The following is a 26,360-nucleotide window of genomic DNA, read 5'->3' as shown; positions in this document are numbered from 1 at the left end:
TGTCTTAGGAAAATTAACTTATCTGAGTTATACAGAGTGGCTTGATGTATGCAGAAACGGGAGACAGGAAGTGGCTATTGTACCAAGAGGCGATACGGTGATGATGTATTACAACAGGTGTTGCTGAAGGACTTTTGATTCTGAGAGATATTTTGAATGAACAATCAACTGACATTGATGCCTTGGTCCCCTTAGTGGATGATGGAGAGGAAGTACTAACCAATAACTACATGGAATGACGTGACGGAATTTTAAAAGATTTTAGATTGACAGAATGTTTTAAAAGGTAGGGGGCATGCTACTGACAGAAATGGAGAAGTGGAGAAAATTTTGGTTTGGAGGGCAAGTTAAAAGATGAGTTTTAGACATATTGCAAGGAATGTGACAGTGAACATTTAAAAAGCAATATGTCACAGGCAACTGAAAGTAAAAGCCTAGGTCTAAGATAAGGGGCAAGTGCTAAACAACTTTTGGCAAGAAACAGTAATCTGTATACAAATATAAACGAAGTCTCGGAGAGAAGCAACTCTTCTTAAAAATTATTTCTTACAATATTAACACTTCATATACTGGTATTTAGAAATATATGTGAAGGGAGTTATTAAAAATTCTTAACACATCATTAGATACACCTGAAAAAATCAATACCTTGATGTCTCCAAATGGCTTCTGCCTGAACATGTCAAGATCTGAAGAGTCATGGTGATGGTGAGAAAAGAGGAAGTACTATTGGAAGGGAGGGCTGTCGGCAAGTTCCTATAGAAAGGCTGACTAATTTTAGTGAAGAGCAATACCAGGCAGACACTTTGACTCTTCTCATCAGAAAAGAAAGAAAAAGATCAAGTAATTTGAATCGAGATCAAATAAAGTCAGATACATCAAACCAGACAAAAAAGATGAGAGCAGAGCCTGAGCCAATTCAAGAAGTGGTGAGGCACTCACAGGCATGAAAAGAGCGGAAAAACATTCTCTGGGCAGACGTGGGTTACATCAGAGCAGCCACAAGGACTCAATTTTCTTTCTTTCTTTTTTTTTTTTAATTTAATTTCCTTTTTAAAAATTTTTACTGGAGTATAGTTGATTTAAAATGTTGTGTTAGGGGCTTCCCTCGTGGCGCAGTGGTTAAGAATCTGCCTGCCAATGCAGGGGACACGGGTTTGAGCCCTGGTCCAGGAAGATCCTACATGCCGTGGAGCAACTAAGCCCGTGTGCCACAACTACTGAGCCTGCGCTCTAGAGCCCATGAGCCACAACTACTGAGCCTGTGTGCCACAACTACTGAAGCCCACGTGCCTAGAGCCCACGCTCCACAATAAGAGAAGCCACCGCAATGAGAAGCCCGCGCACCGCGACAAAGAGTAGCCCCCGCTCGCCTCAACTAGAGAAAGCCCCCGCACAGCAATGAAGACCCAACGCAGCCAAAAATAAATAAAGTAAATAAATTAAAAAAAATAAAATGTTGTTTAGTTTCTGCCGTAGGGCAAAGTGAATCAGTTATACATATACATATATCCACTCTTTTTTAGATTCTTTTCCCATATAGGTCATTACAGAGTATTGAGTAGAGTTCTGTGCTATACAGTAGGTCCTTATTAGTTATCTCTTTTATATATAGTAGTGTGTACATGTCAATCCCAACCTCCTATATTTATCCTTCCCCCACTTCCGCCCTGGTATCCATAAGTTTGTTTTCTACATCTGTGACTCTACTCTTGTTTTGTGAATAAGTTCATTGTACCATTTTTTAGATTCCACATATCTAGGAGGATGGGTCTGAATATAAATGGCTCTTTCGTTATTCCTGGGAGAAAAGACAGGAACACTGCTGCAAAATTGATGAAAGAGTCCTAGACTGTAAGAAAAATATCTGCCATTCACTAGCTGTCTGAGCTTGAGCAAGTTAATCTTTTCAGACCTCAGCATCCTCATTTGTAAACATATGTGGTTGTGAAGATTAAAGATAATTTGTTCTACAAATATTTATTGAGCACCTGCTATATCCCAAATGGTATGTCTGGTTCTGGGGATAAAAAGATAGAAAAACATGGATCCAACCTTCAGAGATTTTATCCTAGTAGAAAGAGAGACAAAGATGAAAACAAATATTGAAACAGCACCTACTATGTGTAGAAATGGAAGTAGGTTCAGGATATAGAGTGACTACACAGAGAAGGCTGTGATTTGTTCTGCCTGGAGAAAGGAAGGAAAGCTCCTGAATTGATAGTTTGAGTTGAATCTTTAAGGGGGATTGAGTTTTCTAGGAGAATACCACAGAAAGGGGCATTTTGGACAGAAAGGAATATCTGGGGAAAATCATAGAGGTATGAAACAGCCTGACCTGTTTGGGGGACTCCAGAGTTCTGCGTGGCAGAAGGCAGGGAGTATAATGGGGTAAATGACTAGTGATTAGTGCATAGAGACAGACAAGAACAGAATTATCAAGATCCTCCATGGCAAGTTAGGAAGCTAGAATTAAGAAGTGACATCACCAGACCTACATTTAGAAAGATGACTATGAATACTGGAAAGCGGACTAGAGTGAGGAGCAACTCGAAACAAAATAGGACAATACAGCACAATTATGCAAAAATAGCACACAATATGGGCTTTATCTTTGTGATCACAAAATATTATACCATTATTTTTCTAAAATGTAGTTCAATTTTGTGATGACCAATGGTGATCCAACAAGGTATTTACTTTGAAATTCCAAAATGTATGAATCAAATATAGATTTAGACATAAATATAAACATAGGCATAAATATAGATATGTATGTAGATACACATAAAGATAACCAAATAGATACAAATATTTCCTTTTCAGTATTTTCATTAGTTTATTTAAAGCAATGTCTTATTACAGTTTTTAATATTGACAACATCCTCCTGAATATAGATAAAGGCACTTTTCTAATCCATAGAGTCAAATGAACAAGAATGTCTGACAAAAATTATTTGAACAATACAATCTAATTCCACACATGTTTACTGATTGCTTTGTACACGCAACCTCCATATGTTAGAGGCTAGGGAAACAAACGAACTTGGGACACAATTCCTGCCTCCAAGCAACTCCTTATGATAGGGAAGATAGACACACGTACAAATCCTTCGTGCTATTTGATGGGTAATGTATTAGTAACCAAACAAAGTACTATGGGAGTAGAGAACAGAGGGAATGTTATGGGTAAGAATGCTTTCAGTGTCTATGACCATGTTGATTCAATTTCAACTGATCTATCATAAAGAGAAGAAATTAGATATGTCATTCATATTTTGTGTCTTTGGAAATCTATACAACCATGAGATAAAGCCTTTTAAGATTTCATAGGTTAAACAAAATGCCACATGAGTCATTACTAATCTGAACCCCTTGCTTGCATAAGACTAGAACAAGGATACAGGTATACCTAGCATTGCATATTTTGGCTTTTTCACTCTTGTTCTTCATGACTTATTCAAATCAGGACAAATTAAAGGAGAGGAATACAATCAAAAATTCAAACAAGAAAAGCAAACATATTGGAGGAAAATATACATCAGGTTTTATTTATGTGATATGGTATCTCTGTGACGCCGCAATTATCATCTTTTGTAAACACACAACACAATGCCATATTTGTAAAAATTATAAATTATTTGGATTCCAAGTCTCTTAAAATATTAAAAGAATTTTACTCTGTAAGTTTATATTTCATCCTACTTTTATAAAGTTCTAAAATGTCCAAAAGTATTTTAAGCTTTACTCAGTTGAAAGTTAGCTAGATGTACTTGTGAAATATAATGTCATTATTTAGCTGATTAGTTAACATTTTGTAGATAGCTAAATCATACTGATAAATGAAATAAAACTAAAGATGTAGTGAAAATAAGTGTTGCTTCTATATAGTATTTCTTAAAAATTAACATTTCAAAATCTCATGTTTAAAATACACATGCCTTAAGATGTTGATAATCATTTTCATGTGCAGCTTGTTAAAACAGACCACTTATATTAAAGTCACACTTATGTAAACACACATATATGCAGTAGGCATTAAAGAATAATTTTAGAAATAATCACCATTAATGCCTATAATAAAATAAGCACTGTATTGAAAATTTTACCTCTGTTTTTGTCCACATAACCTTTTACAGTAAGTGGTACATGAACATAATTATCTGCGCAGATCTCTATTGATATAACATTATTCTGTGATTTCACCTGAGCTTTACAATAAGTAACCAAATGTGTTCTATACGCTCTTATTTCTTTTAACTATCAACTACATTTCATTCACTGCCAAGCCACAAACGCTTTAAGATGCCTTAGTCAACGCACTAACTAAAAAAGCAATTATATCTCTATAAGAAGACTATCATGGATGACTTTATAAGGCTCTCATAACCCCAAATAACTCCCTGCACAGGTTTTTATGAACTGATATACTCTCAAACATGGCTAACACAGAGAGAAGGTGGGTTAAATTGTGAGTCTCTTCAATGACTACATCCTTCAGCTGCCTTATGTTTTGTTTGTAATATCCAGCCTGAATGTGTCATGTCTAATATTATCCAAGATGTGACACAGCTAAGGGAAAATGCTAAGATGAAACACAAAATGTACTGCGTTGTAGTCAACCAAATTCTGAGCCTTCTGCATACTTACTCAAGAACCTTTAAGATATAGCAATATTGATATGGTAGAAGTCACCATCAGTCATTTACATATTCATTAATTATGATAATCCTAGGTCTTACAGAACAACCTTGAATCTGCTTCAAATAATGTCAATCACAGTAATAATTATGAACAGGTTGTCTAATTACATAGCTCATTCTGATTCTAACAGCCCAAAAAAAATCACTGTGAACAATCACCATATGCCATGTGCTTTTATATAACCCTCTTAAAATGTTCACATCATATATTTTTTCGGATTTCTTGACATTTTTTCCTTCTGTTTTCCTTCAAACACTTATCCAATGTAGTCTTATATACTTTTAAGCTCAATATCCTTTTTATTTCAATGAATGAGTTCTTATATAGACATAGAAACTGCTTATAATCTTTCATAAATTATTTGTTGCCCATAATTTCTTTTTTTTTTGTTAACTTTTGACCAGAATTTTATTATTTGAATTCCTCATAGATGCTATAGTTTGGGTTAAATGCTGAGAAATGATGGTAAATAAACAGTCCTTAACTGATGAGGCATATTGTTTAGTGGGGGAGATTTACTTCCTCTTCTTTGCTAATTAACATGAACTCATACCCACTCTTGTACATGTCACTTCAGCATCCTCTGCATAGAGAGGTAAGCTTCTTCACCTTTTCAATACTCCTCTCTCTACTTTGGCAGTAAGAATCTTTTCCTCTATCTCTATGCTTAATTGTTTTGAGTAGCTGATAAGACATTTCAATAAAATCAAATTTGCCGTTTTTTTTTGATACTCACACACCTGTTTCTCACATCCATCACAAGAAGTTGCTAATATTTTCAGACACATCAATAATACGCTAACAAGGCCCTATAATATTTGATTGATAAAATGTAATCCAGAGTATTTTTAAACACACACTGACTAATTATCTTAAACAGATTCAATTTCTACTTAAATCCTAATAGAAACTTTCTTATACCATTCAGGCCTGGAATAATTCCAAAAATAGGCTAGCCAACTCCCAGAAGTCATTAACATGATTACCAAGTAGCTAGTTTATTTTATGTTATTTCAATTTCAATTTATGAAATAAATAATAATTCAAATGACCTTAATTCTGTAACAAAATTTTTATTAACTTGATAATGAAATTTATTAAATAACATTTTTGTACTTTAATTTCAATATTTAGTGATATAAATGATCAGTTCATCAAATAATCTAGCTAAATAAAACTTTACACTTGTTGCCAGATCACAGAAGTCTGTATATTTCCAATGAAAATAAAAAGCATTAATTTTTTCAAATTTAAATGATTTACTAACTCATAACAAACAACTCCAGAATACATAGAGTACTATGGCCCAAAAAGTTAACCAATTCAGAAAGGAAAGTCCACATTTATTCCCAGACCCTATATATTACTGTATCTCAAAGTAAGCTACTATAACATTTGCAGATGGATTATAAAATTAGCAAAGAAAATCTTTACTACTCAAAATGCAAAATCTGGACTAGCAATCCATTTATAAAGTGCAAAAATATTAAAATATTAGCATTCCAAAGTCATTCTAAAATGGAACAGGTGTACTCAAAAGTATTATGTGAAGGCAATTTCTTTGCTCTTATTAATTTTTAATATGTGATTCACAAGATACTCCACTGGAAAACATATTTTGGACCCTAAGAGTAATACCATTATACTTAAGTACCTAATAGTAATAGTAATATTTGTAGTAAGAAGAAGAAGAAGAAAAATGTCTTAGAGTTTTAATACTATTCTGTGACAAAAACAGTACAGGTATTTCATACATATTTTGAAGATGGAGAAACAAGACCACACAGCTATTAAGTGTCAAGAGAGTCAAAAATTTGGGACTTCCTTGGTGGTCCAGCGGTTAAGACTTTACACTCCCTACGCAGGGGGCATGGGTTCGATCCCTGGTCAGGGAACCAAGATCCTGCATGCCACACAGTGCGGCCAAAAAAAAAAAAAATTAATCCACGGGATAGGTAGAAATAAGGAATCGATTCATTCTAGGAAACTGTAAAGTATCATTACTCTGACAAAAAATAATTTAACTTAATTGGTAAAATAGATCTATGAGACTCTGAGGACTCTGGTGTCCATACTCATGTGTGTTCCCCGTCTCTAACAGAGATACTTGCAAAGACTGGGCGTCCAAAAAATGTTTGTTACATAATGAAAAATGAGTGCGTCAATATAGATTAATCCCTGGAAATATTTTGTAAATTAGGGGCCCTAAATGCCAGCAAAATGCTTAACCACTAATAGAATAATATCATTTTGTTGTGAGAAGCCAAATCATTTTCAGGCCTAGGAAGTGATATAAACCATCATCTCTCAGAAGAAGCCAAAGGTTCCAAGAAAAGCACCTTATGGTCTTAAAAAGTAAGACAAAGAAACACGGAGAGTTTTTATTTTTAATTAGTCATCTCCAACATTGTATTGTGTTTAACGTCCTTCACATTGGACTGATCGAGTGGATAGTCGGGAAGAGAATGTAATTAATGCCAAGTTTTGCTCTTTAGGAGCAATCAAACTAACCTTCTCTTTAATCAGAAAACTTGGGAAATAAATAATAAATAGATGAAAACATCGCACCATCACCACAAGCACCACTACAACCAAAAGTACAGAAATATTTTTTTTAAAGCACTTATCTTCCAAGCAAAGCTGAGAAGCTTAGGGAAAGAACAGAACTTAACTGAGCAGAAAGATACTCAAATTCTAAATAAAAATAAATAGCTACTGTAAATCTAAGCAAATATTAGAGAACATGTTTGATCCATGTAATATAAAAATAATAATAGGTAGCTAAATTTTCTTCCTGTTCCATTATTTGGCTAATCCTCTGAGGCTTACTATGCTAAATTTTATTTTCCAAACATATCTATGAATATGAACAGTCTGATTGAGATTATGGATCTGTGTTGTTGAGCTACTGCATAAACAAAACAACTTCTGACAGAGGCATGGTTGGTCAACTAAGAGAAAAAAAAAAAAAAATTCCACAATCTACCCACACCTTCTAACTGAAACCACCACACTAAAGATAAGATACAGTGTGTATAAGAAGCTGATATATAGCAGGTCTCTGCTAATAAGCCATGAGGTTTATTCCATAGAAATTAGCAAAATGAATGTCTCATTTTGGGTACTTGATAATTCTTTGAATGAATTAATTAAACAGAATGAATGAAATGTATAACTGAATGGAATGGCAAAAAAGTGGCAGCAATCCATCAAACTAGTTTATATAAAATTAATGTTAACAGCACTCAGGAAAGACATCATTGAACTGTAAAAATCTTGAGAAAATTTTAAATGATTAAAGGAGTTAATTGGACGCAGGTGGATTTGAAGTAGGTTCTTAGAGAAAAGAAAGCATCCCCACATATCTTCATTTTTAAAGACAAATATGACAAAGATAACACTCCAATCATTAGAAAGAATTTTATTTCATTCGTCCCAGGGAAAGGTAAAAAGCTAAAAATATAAATAGTTTCAAAAGGGGCTTACTTAAATCTGTGAACGGTAGATCCACAGAGGTTATTCAGCTCAGTGTCAAAACATGTTCTACCCCAAATCATCTTTTTGGATTCATGGTTGAAGACAGCTGCCTGAGTGGTGGCCTGTATGGTAGTCTAGACATTACTACACTCTCAGACTCTTAAGAAAAATGACAGCAAAGATGCCTACTCTCAAGATACCTATCCGAAGGTCTTACTCTATTTCACAGCGAATTAGCATATGTAAAGTGTTTAATGGTACACAGTAAATGCTATGTAAGTCTTTATTATTGCAAGTGTTACTGGAGTAATTGAAGCAAAATCTTCATCAACCTCAAATTATTGCTTTTTGCTTTCTCTTGACAGGAAACTCCTTTATATTTTTTGACTCATATAACTTGAACTCACTACTTTCATTTATCACATCCTTGTCTAGCAACATCTGAAGGGTGTTAAAGTAACCTTGATGAAATGGAAAAAAAAAAAAAAAGTCCCATAAAGTGTTATGGACTGAGACCGTCACTCCTTGCTTAGAAATGAGTGTGTTCTAATATCTTTTAAAGCATAGAGCTGCCTGGTTAAGGATGATTAATAATTAGAAAATTAATGAATTATTCTTTGGTTGCCCTCTTAGTCCCCAGCTTTCCTTTTTGGTTGTGTTCATGTTACAGATTTTGCAAAGCAAATTCTCTTTAACATATCTGAGATGATACTGAATGATATCAAGTGTTGAACAATTCATGTTATCATAAGAAGATAAACGTTTTTACCAAGCGTGGTAAAAGGGACAGATTAAACTGGTATAATCTGCTATTGCAAATCGTAAGTATTTGAGAACAATGATGTCTAACAGAACATTTCATCATTTTGATATAAACTTTTGGCATCATCAATTTTTTTGTTCATCAAGTGATGACTGACCATTTTTAGCAAGTTGGAATATTTTGCTTGCAAACTGCTCTTACCTAAAAAGGGAATGAATGGGTTAACTTTTCCTACATTATTTCTAGATGTGAGAAAGGACAACCTTGCATTATTGTTAGGCTCCAGGTTCAGAAGAGTTTTCTTCCTAGGAAGTGTCTAATCCTGTCAATTTATTGGTTGCTTTTGAAATTCCTAAGGAAATGCAGAAAGACCTTGACACCATGCAAACCTGAACACAGTCTTCGGAAGAAATACTTTATTCTGAAGGGAATGCTCATTTATCTTTTATCTCCAAGTTTAAAATATACAAAACCTGAAACACTTAGTGTCTTTCTGAATATAAATGGTTTTTTAAAAAGTCATCCTTTAAGAACATACATGAAATTTCAATTTGCAGCTTTGTTTTAAATTTTAAAAATTCACATAGTACAAAAAAAAAAAAAAAAAAAAAATGAGGTAATGTGACTAAGAAGAACCTCCTAGACATGTACCTGAATGTATAGAAGTATATGTGAATATATGTGAATATGAATGAATTATGTTTGCTTTTTCTTCCCTTTCTAAAGATATCTTACTTAATAAAACCTGATCTTCCATTTGAAGCAGTAAATGAAGCAGATTTACATTTTCTGAGACTTAACACACCTTGATAACAAGCTTTTCAAGTTTCAATTTCCCAAACAACTGTGAAGCCAACAATGTCTTGATTCTTATATAAGAACTGTAAGTGTAGACAAAACAAATGTATGAATATATTAGAAATACTTCAACTGTTGTTTTATCCTCAAAAATATATTTGTGCCATAAAATTTCTAAGTCAGTTAATGTGCATCAACAGTTAACAAATGACTGGCCTTATTCATTATAATAGATATTCATAACAGGGTTACCAGAGCATCAGTAAGATCGCTTGTATAAAGCACAGAGTCCTAAAATGAGAAAATATTAACCCAATTAGTTATTGTATTAGCCTTAGTGAGAATTATTTTAACACGCTAGTATAACAGGTGCACTTCCTGTTTTCACTGTTCTTCTTTGCTAGAAATTCTTGGTATCTCTTCAGTCACCATTAGTTAGAACCCAAGTCTCTGGGCTGATTCTTAACATGGACATCCTTTTTTGGATTATCCTAATTTGTATACTCTGAGTGTTAGTCTCATTCTCAATGCATTGGGCCTATGCACCTCAGAACTCCTCCTATATTTACTCAGAATTCAGACCTGAATTCTATGAGACCCTTTCCTCTAATGGTACCAGCTGCTGTTCTCTTTGCAGCTCTTACTTCCCCTGTGGACTTTCTTTGTGTTTGTTATAGGCCTATTGTCCACCAAAGCCCCAAACTTTTCTAACAACTAATGATAAGGAAAAAGCAACCCATTCTCCCAGAATAGAAGGCTACAGCTCCCCAGGTCCTCTCAAATGAGAAAAAAATTTTTTTCTCTTCTTTAAAAAACAAAAGTTGATGTTTTCAGCACAAAGAGAAATGACTTGCAGAGGGGTTTGGAGGGAAGAGTAAAGGGAAAGCATAAAGAAGAAGTCTATTTTGAAGACCGTGACCCCCAGGAGACCCAAGCGAGCACTCCTACTTTTCTTCTAGTCTTTCAATGTAAATGTCACTTTGAAGCTACTGAGAAGGATCAAAAATACCACAGACCCTTGGGACCAGCCATAAGAAGCTTTTAAAAGGTTCACATTCAATATGTCAGTCATCTGAGAATAAAATATCATCTACCAGTTGAAAACAATTGGATCACCTTCTAATTTACTGATTTCTCAGGAGTAGAATACTATATGTGGATTTTTTATCATAATAGACAATATACAACTCTATGGAAAATCACATATATATGATGTATGTGTATATACATATACACATTTATTTGGTATTCAGTATTTATAAAGAAAGATTCTAAAATAAATATTTAATTTCCAAATGGTCTATCTTTGACAACATAGCCCTCCTGGGCAAATATATTTTGATATTGATGAATCATAGGCAATAGTACCAATGTACCAACTACTGTTGAAATGTATATTAACTAACTTTGAAAAGCATGTGAAAGCTTTTTTCCCTACAGACATTAAATCAAAGATGGACTTAAGACATGAATAGCTGAACAAGTAAAATATTAACCAAAACAATTTTTTCTCTCTCTAATTTTCTATTTTTCCTTCTCTTGAGTAGTAGAGTGTTTATTATTGTTTAGAATAATTAAGCAGTATATCTTTACATTTAAACTGGAAAAAAAATTGAATTCAATAAACTCTGTATCTATTTCAGTTTACCAATGATTTTCTCAACTTCTTTTTGAATAAAACCAAAATAATCTAAGAAGTAAAGGTAATTTTATTGCAATGCCTATTAAATTTAGCAGGCAATTTTTGTTGGAGCACATTAAAATGATACTGAGTCTAATGGCAGAATTCATTTTTACTATTTTAGTCCTGCCCATGATAAAAACAATTGAGAACATTTATCAAAGTTTTGGGCAATACACTTTGAGATATCCTAAGTATTTAGCATAATGAAGTTTAGTTGCACGATTCTCTATTAATAGTAATCTTTATGCCCAGGTATGTGCCCTCATAAAAATGTAGGAAGAATTCCCAGTCTGCAGAATTTATCAGTGCATAAAGTTATTGCTGTGTAAACCTCCTTAGCATCCCAAATTATTTAATAAAAGAACATACACTCATGTTGAATAATTCTCATTATAGCAAGTATGTCCTTACAAGGCTACATTCAGGAAATTAAAGGTTACACCTATCATATAGATACAAATTATAGTGAAAACCTGTGCAATATGCACAAGGGATATGATTTTGCCTGCATCGGCACCAGGTCTGTAAAATAAGGAGTTCTTCATGGTATCATTTTACTATTCATCCTTTTCCTGTATTAAAGCTCTTTTATCATAGACTTTTTCAAACTTAAATGATAAAGAATTGTTGAAGAATAGTAACTAGGCAGCATGAGTCTCTTCTTTTCTCTCTTTCGATGGCCATCAACAGCATACTGTAACTTAATCATCCAATAATGTTGTCATTAACAACCAACTTTTATCAAATAACATCAAGCAAAAGGACTACTCAACCTATGAAATCTAACCCCAGCCCTGAGCTGAAGAAGTTGCTTCTGCTGATCTTGACACTTCTGTTTGATGAATGAAACATGATATAAGGCTTATGTTCCTATAGAATAGTCCACATTGCCAATATAGATAAGCATTGATTTGGGGAGACTGAGTCTAGATACAAAGATTACAGAAAACTTCTTGTAATCTATACATAATTGTTAGAAATCTAGGGTGTCAAAATAGATTGCTAGGGTTGGAAATGTTAGGGTATTTAAACATAAAATCAATGCCCCTTTGTAATGGAGCATTTATTATTTTCCAGGTCCATGATACCTACTCACATTTGTATAGCGGTTCATGCATTCCAAAGACCTCAAAAGTTATTTTATCTTCACAAAAATTATGTGTGCTTACCAAGTCAGTATAATCGTCCCCATTTCTCAAATATTAAGGGTGAGTCAAAGAAGTGAAATGCCTTTCTTGGAATCTGAATTTCTTCTTGCCTATCCATTTCCTGACCTTATATCATACTACCTGTTAAGTCTCATATCTATAAAATGGTATACTTGATAGTTTACTGGGGAACAAAATTTTATAGTAGTTTTTATTCCATGTAGTGTTTTTAATGTAAAAACTTATTATTGCTTTAGCAGAAACTGACTGTAAACACATGCACACACATATATACAACCTAAGATTTTACTAAAAGTTAAGCAGGCTACACAAGTATACTATCCTAAATCAGAACCAGAGCTTCCTTAACAATACAGTGTAATTCTGGGCTTCCTTATTGCTATTCCATCGAAGGTAGACTGTCATAGTAATCTCCCTAGCAAACTGAAATTGTATTTCAGTGCTTGAGCCTTGGTGTCTAAAAATAATTAAAGCACTGTTTTTGAGATTAGACGCAAAAGAGGTCAGCTTCCTGAATTTCTTTACTTCTGACACAAGCCTGACTTCTGGTTTTTCTAATTTAGGCTAAGTTCTAGTGAAGCTCAAGCCTTGTTCTCCAAGGTGAGTTTTTGTGCTTATCACAACAGTACGAGTTACTGCTAACACAGCCATCACTCTTGTTCTTCCTAGTATTTCTTTCACTCTTTTGCTGATGCCATTATGAAAAATAGTGCTGACACAGCCTTAAAGTCACTTAATATCCTTTCTTACTTATGTGGCTAACTTAGTCCTAAAATTTTGTTTGCAAAGAAGATATTAACGATCCTTGGAGGAGAATTTGTTTAGAGTCTCTTCTTATAGGTTTTATAAATTTAGTATATTGAGGTACTGTACAACCTAAATTGAAAAAACTACTAAAACAGCAAAAGCAGCCAATGATCAGACAGTATTTGTAATCTTTAAAATCCGAACATAAAGAGACATAATAATAAAACCTGTTTTCACTATTGCCTAATTAATTGTGATGGGCCTTATTCTTTCATTTCTTAGTTTAATCCACCGTTAATTCCTATTTTTGATGATAACATATGGATTAATATCCTACCAGCCCAAGATTTTTAAACTTCCAGTGTATGGTATGTATTCTGTTAAGGACAAAGTCTCAGATGTGTTATTTACACTCTATATTCATTTTCAATATTTCTTATAAAAATGTTCTCCATTTATAACTTAACTGATAAAGATAATGAAGGAATATACAAAATTATTCAAAGACAAAATCCAGTATGAGGACATTGAACCTTGGGATTCACTGCCATGCTAAAACCATCAAAAGCTGTCAGTTTTCACCTCTAGTATAATTCTGTTGATTCCTTTTTAACCTAAGATGTATTTTTATAATGATGAATAGAAAGGATTTTGTCATAGATAACTGAATGAGCTGAAAAAAATGAAAAAGCTTACCTATATGAGTAACATGCCATTTGTAATACTAAGATCTTTTAATATTGAAACATAATAGAATTATAAATCAGTAATAATCCACAGCATAGTGAAAATTAAATGATAATTTTAAACAAATTTGGTTGAAAGTCAACTAAAAACCAAAATATATTTTTATGAATATTTCAATATCCTTAAACATTTCAGTTTTCAAATTTCATATTTGTTTAAAAATTAATTAATATTGATGGTATTGATGATTTTTCTTCAAAGTTCTTTAAAGGCATTTTTAATTAATTTTAATGCCATAATAAAACAGTTCAAATAAGATTTTTTAAATTGTATAATATATACATGCATACCTAGATACGTAAGGCTAAGTAAAATTAACTCACACCTTTGTGCAAATGAACCATGTTGCCTTTATAAAATATAAGCAAAACTGGATAATTCAAACATATCAATATGATATTACAATTGTAACATTTCTTCTGAGATATGTAAGATCACCTTTCTTACTCAGCAGGAGTTGGCTGAATTTATGGTAGAGAAGTTATATCATGACTTACAGACATCTTTATATTTTACCTTGGTTTAAATACTATTCAGATCATACTTGTAATCATGACAGATAACTAGATAATCACATAATAATTTAAACATCAAAAAAGAGTGGTGTGAAATAAATATATATAATCATTCATGCTATGTCACAGGTGAAAGCTTTTGAGCTTCTGGAAGTTGACAAATGTCAGTACTTTGCAACTTTTACATAGTGCCACTTAAAATAAATTTAAAATTCAAGTTCCCAAACAACATATACCCTGGGTTCTACTCCATAATAACATAGTCACTTACTGATTAATGGAAGCTTATACCAAATGAAAAACTTACATTAAATGACATATAGAAATCATACCCTCCCTCCACTTTTTCTTCTAGGATGTTCTAGAACATCACTGCTTAAGGTACAACAAATCCTACTTCAGGTCAGATGTACAGGTATGGGTATAATGTGTACAACTCTTTATAGTAACCTCTTATTAAATCATTTAATCCTAAAGTAAAAACAGCAATAATGCATCAAAAATTTTAGCTAATTTTTGAGTTCATCACATTGAAGAAATATTAAGTTCTCATTTTTCTATATATTGAAACATCCTATACACTTAAAATATAATTTATTGATTACTATTACCTTCTCTATTTTAAGGGATAATTTATCTTTGTTATCAAATACTGCAATCTAAAATATTTCTAGTTAGAAAACTTGTACCATTTTGAAATCAGCGTATAACCAATCAGATTCTATTTAGTTCTAATAAACAACAAAATCTTTTGGAATACTACTGTTTACATTTTGGGTTACTTTTCCTTTATTGGATAGCTAATTTTTTTTTTTCATGCATCAGTTGGTATTTTCAGTCACGTCTGATGATAAGATAAGCCCAATGTAACACAGGATCAACCTTCCACTTAGAGTTCCAAACAATTAAAAAGTGCACTTACCATGTTCCAGCCGGGGTAGAGGTAGTCTGTACCAACAAACTCAAAGTAGTGAGCAAATCCCTCCTTCAGCCACACGTCTTCCCACCACACAGGAGTCACGAGGTCACCAAACCACTGCCGTGACAAATGAATGGGCATCAGATAAAATCGCATCTATCCCAGAATTATTTTATCTAAAATTAAATGTTTTAAACTATGATTATCACAACTGGAATTCATTCCCCAATTGATTTTGTGATCTTAAAATACGTTGTGGCAACACCATTGATTTATTTGACTACTTGGATGACACTAATTTTCTATAAATGCATTCAGGGAAGAACAAAGATAAAATGTTCAAGGAACACAACAAGAAAATTTAACCTGGAGAAGAAAGGGCTCAGGGTAAAAAAACTGACAACAGCTGTCTTCGAATATTTGAAGACCTAGTATATAGAAGAAGAAAAGGCTTGGGTCTTATGGCCCTACAGGGGACAAATCAGTACTAATGGATGGAAATTAGGGTTGTAGATTGGTAGACATTGCTAAAAATGCAGGAGACCCTCTAACAGACTGAAATGGATGAAGATGGAAAATACTACCTCGAGAAGTGGTGAGCTCATCACAGGAAGTACTGAAGCAGCGCCTTCCAGTGGCAGAGGCAATTCACAGACGACATCGGCTGATTGAAGGAACTAATAAGGGCTTTAAGATGCTCGTGCACACCTGACTCTCCATGATTCTATGATAATGAGGGTTGGACCAAAAAAATCTCTAAGATCCCTTCAGGAAAATAATGTTGTAATTTATAATTGGTGTTTTGATTAGATCAGGATACATAACTCTGAAATCCTTGCTGAGTTCACCAAAGCTTAAAGGAATTCTTTTTTCATTAAAAAACAAAACAACAACAACAAAAAAACATTATATGCGGGAACTATCCTCCAGACTTGGGATTTAATGATGAAAACTCAGACAATGTCCCTTCTCAGGCAGCTGACACTTTATTGTGGAGGAAGGGACAATGAGGTGAGATAGAAAGTAAAAAATAAGCAAATGAACAATACAATTTCAGATCTTATTAAAGTGCAATAGGAATGGGGGATGGGTCACTTTAGACTGTAAAAACAAAAAGATTCTCTCTAAGCAGATGACATTTGAGCTCAGACTTTAATGATAAGGAGCCATGAGAAAGCCTTAGGCAAGAGGATTATAGGCATTTGTAAGTAACCCTTAGTGTGAAGACTCTAAGTGGGAGTGAGTTATTTAAGAAGCAGAAGGAAAAGGCAGTCAGACAAGTATCAGATCATAGCTTTACAGCTTTAGGAGCTAGAGGAAAGAGCTTGGCGGCTGAGCATTTCAATATTAATAAAGTATCACTTACTCAAGAGGATCTCTAATAGAAATACAAATAAGAGATAACTCTGAATATGCTGATGGCCACAAAACAAATGATATTTAAAACATTTTCTGTTCTTGATCAGAAAGTAATGTTTCTTCTCCCTTAAATTGAAAGCCTGTCTTAAGAATTGTGACAATAAATAGGTGAGGAGAAACGGTAATGTAGAAAATAATTTGGCAATGATAGTGGAAATTATTATGTGTTTCTCCCAGCTTCTGGCTCATTTCCTCATAGTAAGTAGCCGAGCACTACTAAGCTAGAACAAGAAAGTAACTGAGAATCTGGAACAAATGAAATCCAGTTCTAGAAACAATTATCAGTGTGTTCTTATTTCAACAGAACTCTACATGTAACTCGTTTCTAGGAACGTTCAAAAAGGACATTGATTTGCGTCAAAGAATTGTATGTTTAGCTGGAAACCATTTTTAGCACAATAGAGGAGCCCTGGTTATCTCTGCAATGGATCCCCTTAAGTCTCTGCAGCAAGGAACACATGCCCAAGCTGACCAGCATGACAGGTACAAACATCTACAGGTTCACTGCAAAAGGCTGACATATAGGTAAGTGGTCATATGGCCTAGAACAATTTAGCATGAAGTCCCTATTCATGTATTATCATTTAGCTGTTCAGCCTCTTTTACTGACAACGTTTTCCACCTCACTCTTTCTTAAGGTTTCCAAGCTTTTTACAAAGATTTTGGGTTGGTAACAAATTGAAGTTGTACAGTATCACACTGAGACTTCTGGTGTTTCCACTTAAAAACTATCCATAGTTTCTGGTAATCAGGACAAGGATTGCTTTTTATTAGCACGAACGTTTATTTTCAGTTATTTTTTTCACTAGAATCGAGATTCTAATAAGCATTGTGAAATCTCTGTAATATCTTCTGCTCATTGTAAGAAAGTGCATAAAATCAAAATGAAATTAATTTTATCTTAGCTTCACGATAAAGCTGGCTAATTTACATACGAATTTCTCAACATGCCAAGACAAAAAAATATCAATCATTTGAGAACAAAGAGGCTGTCGCGGAGTTAGTGAAAGACTTCCTAAGTGTCTGTGTGATGGGAGAAGGGGAATAACAAATTGATTTCAGCAAAAGCAAATTTTGACATGTACACAAAACTCAGCTGCATCTTTCAGCAATGCAATAAATCATTGCCATCACTGCACTCCCCATATATACACACCAATAATCACAAGAAAATAGAGCAAGGTTGACAAAGAATAGTGAGTGGATAGGGTCTCCAAAGAGGCTGCTGGGTAGCAGTGCCATCTCACTCCTCCACTAAACTGAATGACAGTTACTTATTCAAGATGATCCGTGTGTTTGCTTTCATTTGTGCTGTCATTTGAGAAGGACAACCTATCTTCCAAAAAGAACTACACGGTGCTCTATACCATTAAAACTTAATTGGGAGGAGAATAACTTAGCTCCTAATCTAAGTATCTGAAATCATTCTACGTTCTCGATAGTTTGCAATTATACTTACACCTGATCCTTTTTCTCATACCTGGTGACATATCTCATGAACAATGACCATGGTGACATCCAGCAAATAAGAAATAGATGAAACACTGGGATCCAGCAGTATTCTTTGTTCCACAAAAATACTTAGTCCCCAGTTCTCCATAGCAGCATACGGGTGCTTAGGCACAGCTAAAAGATCTAGAAATAGAATAAAACAATTCCAAAGGCTTTAACAAACATGTCAGATTCTAAATTCATATCCGACAAAAGTCCAGAAATCCTAATTAGAAGAAATACTTGCTCTTTCTCAGTAATTTTTTTTTCTAAATTAAACTACCTGCCATTTCTACGTGACAGCAGAAATATAGGCTATCACTGTCAATGCTGGCCATATCCATCCATCACAGTTCATTTTCAGACCCAGTGCGGTAGAAGGTTGGAAGTATCAGCACCAGTATTGATGGGCCTATCCTAATAAGTTGCAGAAAGTCAAGGAAACCAAATGCAGCGGGAATCTACAGAGTCAAAAGGCATTGTGCCTTCTAATGAAAATATATTCAGCTCAGTGCAGTAAATGCTGTACTCTTGCTTTTACCTCAATATTGTTCAAAAGAAAACGTCTCACATCAGTTTAAAAATCTGACATGTCATATTTCTAATTGCTTAATTCTAATGTATTTTTTGAGTTCTGTTAAAAATAAAATATTACATGTAAATATAGCTCAGATAGAGAAAACTAAAAAAGTAGATGTAGTGTCAAAAGGACTATTGAGGGAACCTGCAGACTCTGGTTCTGGTCCTGTCTCCACCATTAATTAAATATATGACATCAGTAAATCACTTTAATTTCTCAAGACCACAATTCTCTCACCTATAAAATAAGGTTATTGGACATCATGATCTCTAAAATCCCTTCCAGCTCCGAAAATCTATGATTAGATGATTCTAAGATTTGTGCTTATTTTAAAAGGTTGTAGAGGTATTATCAACGTTTGCTTAAGGTGACACAGTAAGTACATGCTTTGATGCACTCCCTCTGCTCAAACACATAGCAATGATAAGTAAAATATTAAAAGGAAAAACTGCAAATCATCTCCAGGCTTGAAAATAAACCTCTATAAACCTCTCCATGGACCAGAAATGGTACATAAATGCAAAGCAGTGATTACATGTGAAGCCACGGGCAGTGGCATTTGGGAACTGGATCCAGCAGGGTCCACCAGAGCCAAAGGCATCTAAGCCAAGCTGACAACTTGTTGCCAGGGGCTGAGGTAGGGCATGCACGTGCAGAAGGACTGAATATAGCTGGTGCTCAATGCTGCTTGGGAAAGCTAGAAGGCGGCAATGTAAGGATTCGAACCCAGGCAACCTGGCTCCACTTCCCCATGTAAACCCTGGACTAACTCCCTAGGATGCTAATAAAATAATGGTACAAAAATGTTTCCTGCAGTATTCTTCGTAAGAGTGAAAAGAGAAAACTACAAGCCTTCCACCAAGATAATTGACAAAGAAACTGTGAAATAATTCTAAAAAGGAATACCATACAACCACTGAAATAGTCTTACCACTAGATTCTAACACTACATGTATCAACACGGATAATCTGAAAAACATAATGTTGAGGGAACAAATAAGGTGTAGAATGACCCTTACCATATACTACTTAAAAGCAAGCAGAATAGTACCATAGATTGCAAATGGATACTCACACATTCACACATATACTCAGACAGTCATGGTAAAATGCACACACAATCACACACATATAGGAATGATAAACACCAGATTCAGAATTATGATTGCTTCAGAAAAGAAAGAAGGAAGAAGGAATGAGGGACAGTCTCTTAGGTTCCTGGAGCCAATTTCAACATGTGTGCATGTGGGGTGGGGACGTGGGAGGGTTTGTCCCACACCATCTATAAGTAATTCTTGGATTCCAACAGAGTGACCCAGTATTCAACTCAATTCCAATACCATCTACCCAAAGAATCAGATTCCACAGGTTAAGGGTTCAGTCCTACAACACTGCACTCTCCATCCCTACTTCAAAAGCCAGTCCCAAGCCCAGGTTGTTACCTGTGCTTCTGACCTATGGACTAAAGATAAGTCAAGTATGGCCCCTGTATCCACTACATGGAAACATGACAGCTTAACAGAAAAAATAAATAAAGAATAAAAAGTCTTGTGAAAGAGAGAGAAAACAGATTTAGTTGGAGAAGTTCTTGAAAGAGATAGTATCTGGGTTGGACTTCCAAAGATAAATAGGATTTCGACAGGCAGACAGAGGTACTATATGCATTCATTTATACAAGTATGTATTTATTGAGCATCTCTTTTGCTCAATACAAGCATTGTTTTTTCTGTCATCCAAGCTCCTTGCTCCCTGCTCTCATGGCACTTATATTTATTTGTGGGTGTGTGTAGGAAGAGGAGGTTAATTAACAAGTAATAAATGAATGAAAGAAATTTAGTAAATGATAAATGCTACCAAAAAATAATAGAGTAAGACAGTGATTGACTGGTAGGGTGAAATGGGTGGAGTGTGGTAAAAGCAGGCATCTCTAAGGTAATCACATCTCACCTGAGATGTGAATAATGGTTGAAGCTAGCTGTCTGAAGATCTGTGGAAGTATTGATATATTGTTCTAAGAAGAGGGGGCAAAAAATGCACAGGCCCTAGGGAGGAAATGAGACTAGCATATTGGACAGAATGAAGGTTGGTGTGGCTGAAGCATATAAAGGAGAATAATATAGACGTGAGAATTATACAAAGTGCAAGTACATAACAAATAGACATACTTCTGCTTAAGATTTTACCTTGAGACCTTCCTTAAATATGAATAAACTAGGCAATAGAACAACATTGCGCCAACTCTGCCTGCCACCAGCAGATGGCAATAGCAGTAGCAGGTCTGGGGCCATTTACTTGTAGCAACACGGGGACTTATGAACAAGCCTGTTGCAAAACAGAGGCAATTCTGTTTGCTGGAGTTCTCCAAGAGCCGAGAGTAGTCAGGTCCCCAAGACTAAGTCAACAAATCAGGCCTCACACTGGGATATGGAGTGGCTCAAACGGCACGGAGAGAAAATTCCAGGCATGGGCCAGAGGCGAGTCTAAGAGTTTGGAATAAAGAAGGTACAGCCAGGGGCAGTCATCAGACAGCAAAAACCTGACTAGCAGCCTAAGCAGGTGTGGTGAGGGGGCAGCTGAAGGTTGGTGCCAACGATCTCAGGCAATGGTGACCTAAGTAGGCAGCTGGTGACAGGTTGGTTCCCAGAGGTCTAAGGGCAGAGAAGTCAGACCTGAGTAACAAAGCTGTACTTCAACCAGACAAAGACTCTTGAGCAAATGGAGTCAGATTCAGATAAAGTGATTGAGAACAGAGTAAAACACAGAGGGATCAAGCACAGGAGGCAGCTTCTCAGATGCTCACAGGCTTTACAATAGATACAGGGAACCATGTCTATGGCTGGCAGAAGGGAAAAAAAGAAAATTTTAAAAATTAGATTACGCTACTACAGACATAATAACCTTCTATCAAAGTACTGAAGAAACTTGGATTTTGTTCTAACAACTACTGAGGGATAATTTAACTGTGTCTCTCTGCTCTATACTTTTATCTCATGAACAGTTCTATATTTTAAGAACACCTTCAGGAAGCATATATCTACATAAAGACTTGTACACAAATGTTCATAACAGTTTACTTCCAATACGCCCAAACTGGAAATAATTCCAATGTCCATCAATAGATGAATGGATAATGTGTGGTATATCCATACAACAAAATGCTGTTCAGCAATAAAAAGAAATGAGCTATCAATACGTGCAACAACATGGATGAGCCCCAGAATAGTTATACTGAGTAAAAAGGAAGAAAAAATACATATGTTGTATTATTCATGTCACTTACATAAAATCTTAGAAAATGCAAATTAATCTATAATGTCAAAAAGCAGATCAGTAGTCACCTGGGGACACAGATAGGAGGGATTAAAAATAGCAACAGGAAAGAATGTCTCTATGTGTATAACTGAGTCACTTTGCTGTACAGCAGAGATTGGCACAGCATGGTAAATCACCTATACTTTTAATTTATTTATTAAAAAATAAATTTAAAAAATAGCAACAGGAAACTTTTGGGGGTGATGGATAGGCTTATTATGGTGATGATTTCATGGGTGTATACATATCTTAAAACATCAAATTTTACACTTCACATATGTGCAGCATACTGCATGTCACTATACCTCAATGAAGCTGTTAATATCTTCAGTAACTGAAATGTTCTTTTGCTTAACTTTGAAGATAATAAGATTTATTTACAATGAATTAAATTGTTTCAATTTTTGCCAAATAATTTGTCATGAGGCTATATGCATTAACCTGTGCAACCACAACTCTTTAATATGCCTTGAAAAGAGAAGTAAGAAAACTCAAATGTTTCAGAGTCAAATTTACTTGGAAATTTAAAGAAAATCCTGGATAAAATTATGCATAGGAGTCTGCTCCCAATTAATTATGCTAGTCCTAAAACTATAGGCAGATAACAAATATTCATATAATACTAGTGAATGTGATTACATAAATCACCATAAAAATCTGACTTTCTCTACTTGTTCCCTTCAGTGCACTAGAATTTACTTTCTATCTTTAACACTATGTTGAAACAGCTCTCACTAACTAAGAGCACAAAATCTCATGGAGACCTCTGAATTCTTACTTTTTTGATACTGCCGAGATTTATCACACTACTAATTAGGGTCTGTCATAGAAAGATATCCGTGTTTCTCCTCCACTTCTCAGATTAGCCTTTCTTCGTGTTGTTTTTGTTCTTGTTTGTTTGTTTTTATTTTCTTGTCATCTTCTGATTTTTGAAAACCAGAGTTCTAGGATTTCCATCTGTGTGTGTGTGTGTGTGTATGTGTTTTAACTCATTCTACTAGTTTTCTTTGAGTGTTCTCACCCACTCCAATGTCATCTGTCACCACCCACATGCCCAGATAGCTCTCTTTGAGCTCCAGAGGAAAATACCTAAGCATCTTAGTAGTAGACTGTTAATTGATAGTCCCCCCTCCACAGCCACTAATGTACTATTCCTTCTAGAATAATCCTCTCCCCTGTAATCTGGCTTAAACCTTAAGAAAGCTTTGCAGCTTCCTCTTTTGGACTCTGGGGAAGGTCAGTCACCAAGAAAAATGTCCCACTACCCTAACAACACCATGCTAAAAGGAACCCTGAAACCACGTGGAAATGTTCAAAGAATCATCAAGCAGGGCCTCATAATACATACAAACTGAAATCCAGTTTCCAGCATTAGGGGCAATGTTCTGATGTATAACTTCATAAACTAGAAATAGACTTTAATGTATTCTACATTATTAAATAACCACTAGCAAAAAAACCATGTGCAATATCAGGCCTCTCCTCCCTGCCACAGTCAGATTCTGAGCTCACAGATCAGCAGAGTTTGTTGTCCAGAATCATTTCCCCTCCGATGACAAGTCATGCTGAATATAGCTTACAACTAGTTTTGCCTGATGTCACAAACCAAACAGATACATAACCATTACCAAGTTCCATCCAAGAAAGAACATGAAATTCTGCAGTTCTGGTCATCAGTTCCATGGTTTCACTGTTTGCCGTGTGAAGTGCTCTTCTGCTCCTTTAAACTTCTCTGCTAAGTATCACTCAGAGGCACTCCTTCCAGATTGACAGACACTTTCTGAACTTTGCCCTGGCTCTTCCACCCCAGATCTATCCTGCTCTCAAATCCCCAGACTTATGCACTAACTCTTCCTTCTGTTTCCTTCACCCTTTAAATTTCAGCCTCAATACTATCTTCCATGCTGTGTCCTAGCAGCACCTCAATCACAATCCAAGTTACCTTCCCAGCACTGCAACCCTGCCCTTCTTGGCAGAGGGCAGTAGACACAGCAGTTAAAAGTTGGAGCTTTAGAGTGCACACTGTTTGGGATCCAAACCCAGGTCTAACATTTACTGGTTACGGAAATTCAAACAAATTGTTCAATCTCTCTCAGCTTCCATCCCCTCATTGATAACGCGGGGATAACTTCCTTGCAGCTTGTTGTGAAGATTCAATGAGATGGTCCGTTTAAAGCACTTAGTTCTAAGCACAAAACATGATAAATCAATGCCATCGCTATTTGGGATCTTTCCAGTTCATCCTCACCTTGGGGAATCAGATTCATGACAGGCCTTAGCTTGAGAGAGGAGGAATCTTGTCTTCTAACAAAGATGAAATGTTGGCTAATGTGTTATGCTAGGCATTCTGATTTCTGAATTGAAAATGTTGCTTATGATGTAAAGCAATACAGGACCTACCTAAGAACAAACTTTAAAAAAAAATGTCATAAGACAGTCCCATTTTATTATTCAGGGACCCTAAATAAGTTTTAAAGGTATAGCAGGTTAAAAAAAAAAAGTTGTGTTTTGATTATGCCATGACTGGCACTTGAAGATACTATTTACATAAGCATTCATGCTTAAGTATTAAAAAATAAAACTCCTTGCTCTGACAATTACCACATGTGACTAGAATAAATATAAATTGCATTTGAAATAGTAATATTGACAAGATAAAATTCATAGAAGTCATCTATTACTGGTATTTATAAAATGAGAACCAACGTTTTCCTTTCAAGTGCATATTCTGAAGTTGTTTTTACTCACAAACAGATTAGGTACTGAATGGCGGTTTTTAAGTTCATTTGACAAAGAGGAGCTGAATCTTTGCTATCCTTGGATACATTTCCACCAAATTTAAGACCTATATGGGAAAAGAATCTAAAAAGGAGTGGATATATGTATATGTATAACTGATTCACTTTGCTGTACACCTGAAACTAACACAACATTGTAAATCAACTATACTCCAATAAAAATTTTAAAAAAAGAGTGAATCGGTCCTTCAAAGCTTTAAAACAGAACACATTTTCTCCTGATGGACTTTCTATTTGGGCATATTTCCATCAAAAAAGATTAGTTTCAGCTACATACTTTAGCCTGTAACAGAATTTTCATCAGTACCACTTGTATTCACAAGCTTAGCATTTAAGTTCTCAAACTCCTAGCATTCTCCTGAATTAGCATTAGGCCATAATATGCACTCAATGTTTTTGCTGATGCTCCTGCACACACTCAAAAGACTTTTTTTTTTTCATTTCTGCAATCACTTTTCCTCGACACTTCCTGATTACTGTCAATTGCAAAGGAGGAACACTTTTCATGGTTTGTCTAATTCCTTTTTTCCCTGAAAAAGAATTTTTATGCCAAAGGACTTATCCCATATGCACAAGGAATGTTTGTCATTTTCTCACCCATTTAATTTTTAAAACTAGCTCTACTTTGATTGCCATCATCACATTTTGCATCTTCTCTCAAGCACTTTCAAAACTTACGGTCTTCACTTTAATGGACATGATTAGGCATAAACATCAAAAACATACTAAATGATTCCTATCGCCATCATTTGGTGACAGGCCAACTTGACTAATGCTTGTTATATAACAAAGATTTGGTGTTATCTAAGAGAATGTAGGTTGTAAGTAAGGTTCCTTTCTATGAAGGTTTCGTTTACTATATTTTTTCATTTATTCCTAAAATACTTATTCATTACCTAACATAGGCCAGACTGATCTGAACACTGGATAAGACACAGTCCCATTAAACCCTCATGGAGTTTAAAAACCAATGGGGAATACAAACAAGTTTAAAAGTATACATATTATAGACACACATGAAGGAAACCGTAGGGTAGTACATGCGCTAACCTGAGTACATGGTATGATGGAAGCAGCACAGAGCAGAGACTAAGAACATGGGCTGTGAGGTCAGGTAGCCCAGGTTCAAAACTCCATCCTGCTACTTAGCAGGCTTGTTACTTATTATTTCTGCCCCTCATTTTCCTTACCTGTAGAAAGAAGATGATTATAATTGCTACTATTTCACAGCGTTACT

General features: G+C 34.9%; 1 protein-coding gene across 1 annotated transcript in view; it reads right to left on the bottom strand.

The window, feature by feature from the left end:
- TRHDE (thyrotropin releasing hormone degrading enzyme) overlaps nt 1-26,360 on the bottom strand; it is a 396,268-nt gene that overhangs the window by 164,895 nt on the left and 205,013 nt on the right. The window contains exons 4-5 of the mRNA XM_059936534.1: nt 18,423-18,577; nt 15,527-15,640 (exon numbers count right to left, since the gene is read on the bottom strand). Of these exons, the coding sequence (XP_059792517.1) occupies nt 15,527-15,640; nt 18,423-18,577 (269 nt within the window). The remainder of the gene's footprint in view (nt 1-15,526; nt 15,641-18,422; nt 18,578-26,360) is intronic.

Source organism: Balaenoptera ricei, chromosome 10 (assembly GCF_028023285.1).
Source record: "Balaenoptera ricei isolate mBalRic1 chromosome 10, mBalRic1.hap2, whole genome shotgun sequence".
Classification (NCBI taxonomy): Eukaryota; Metazoa; Chordata; class Mammalia; order Artiodactyla; family Balaenopteridae; genus Balaenoptera; species Balaenoptera ricei.
Note: the sequence above shows the minus strand (reverse complement) of the source record. Positions and strands in the feature narration are given on the sequence as shown.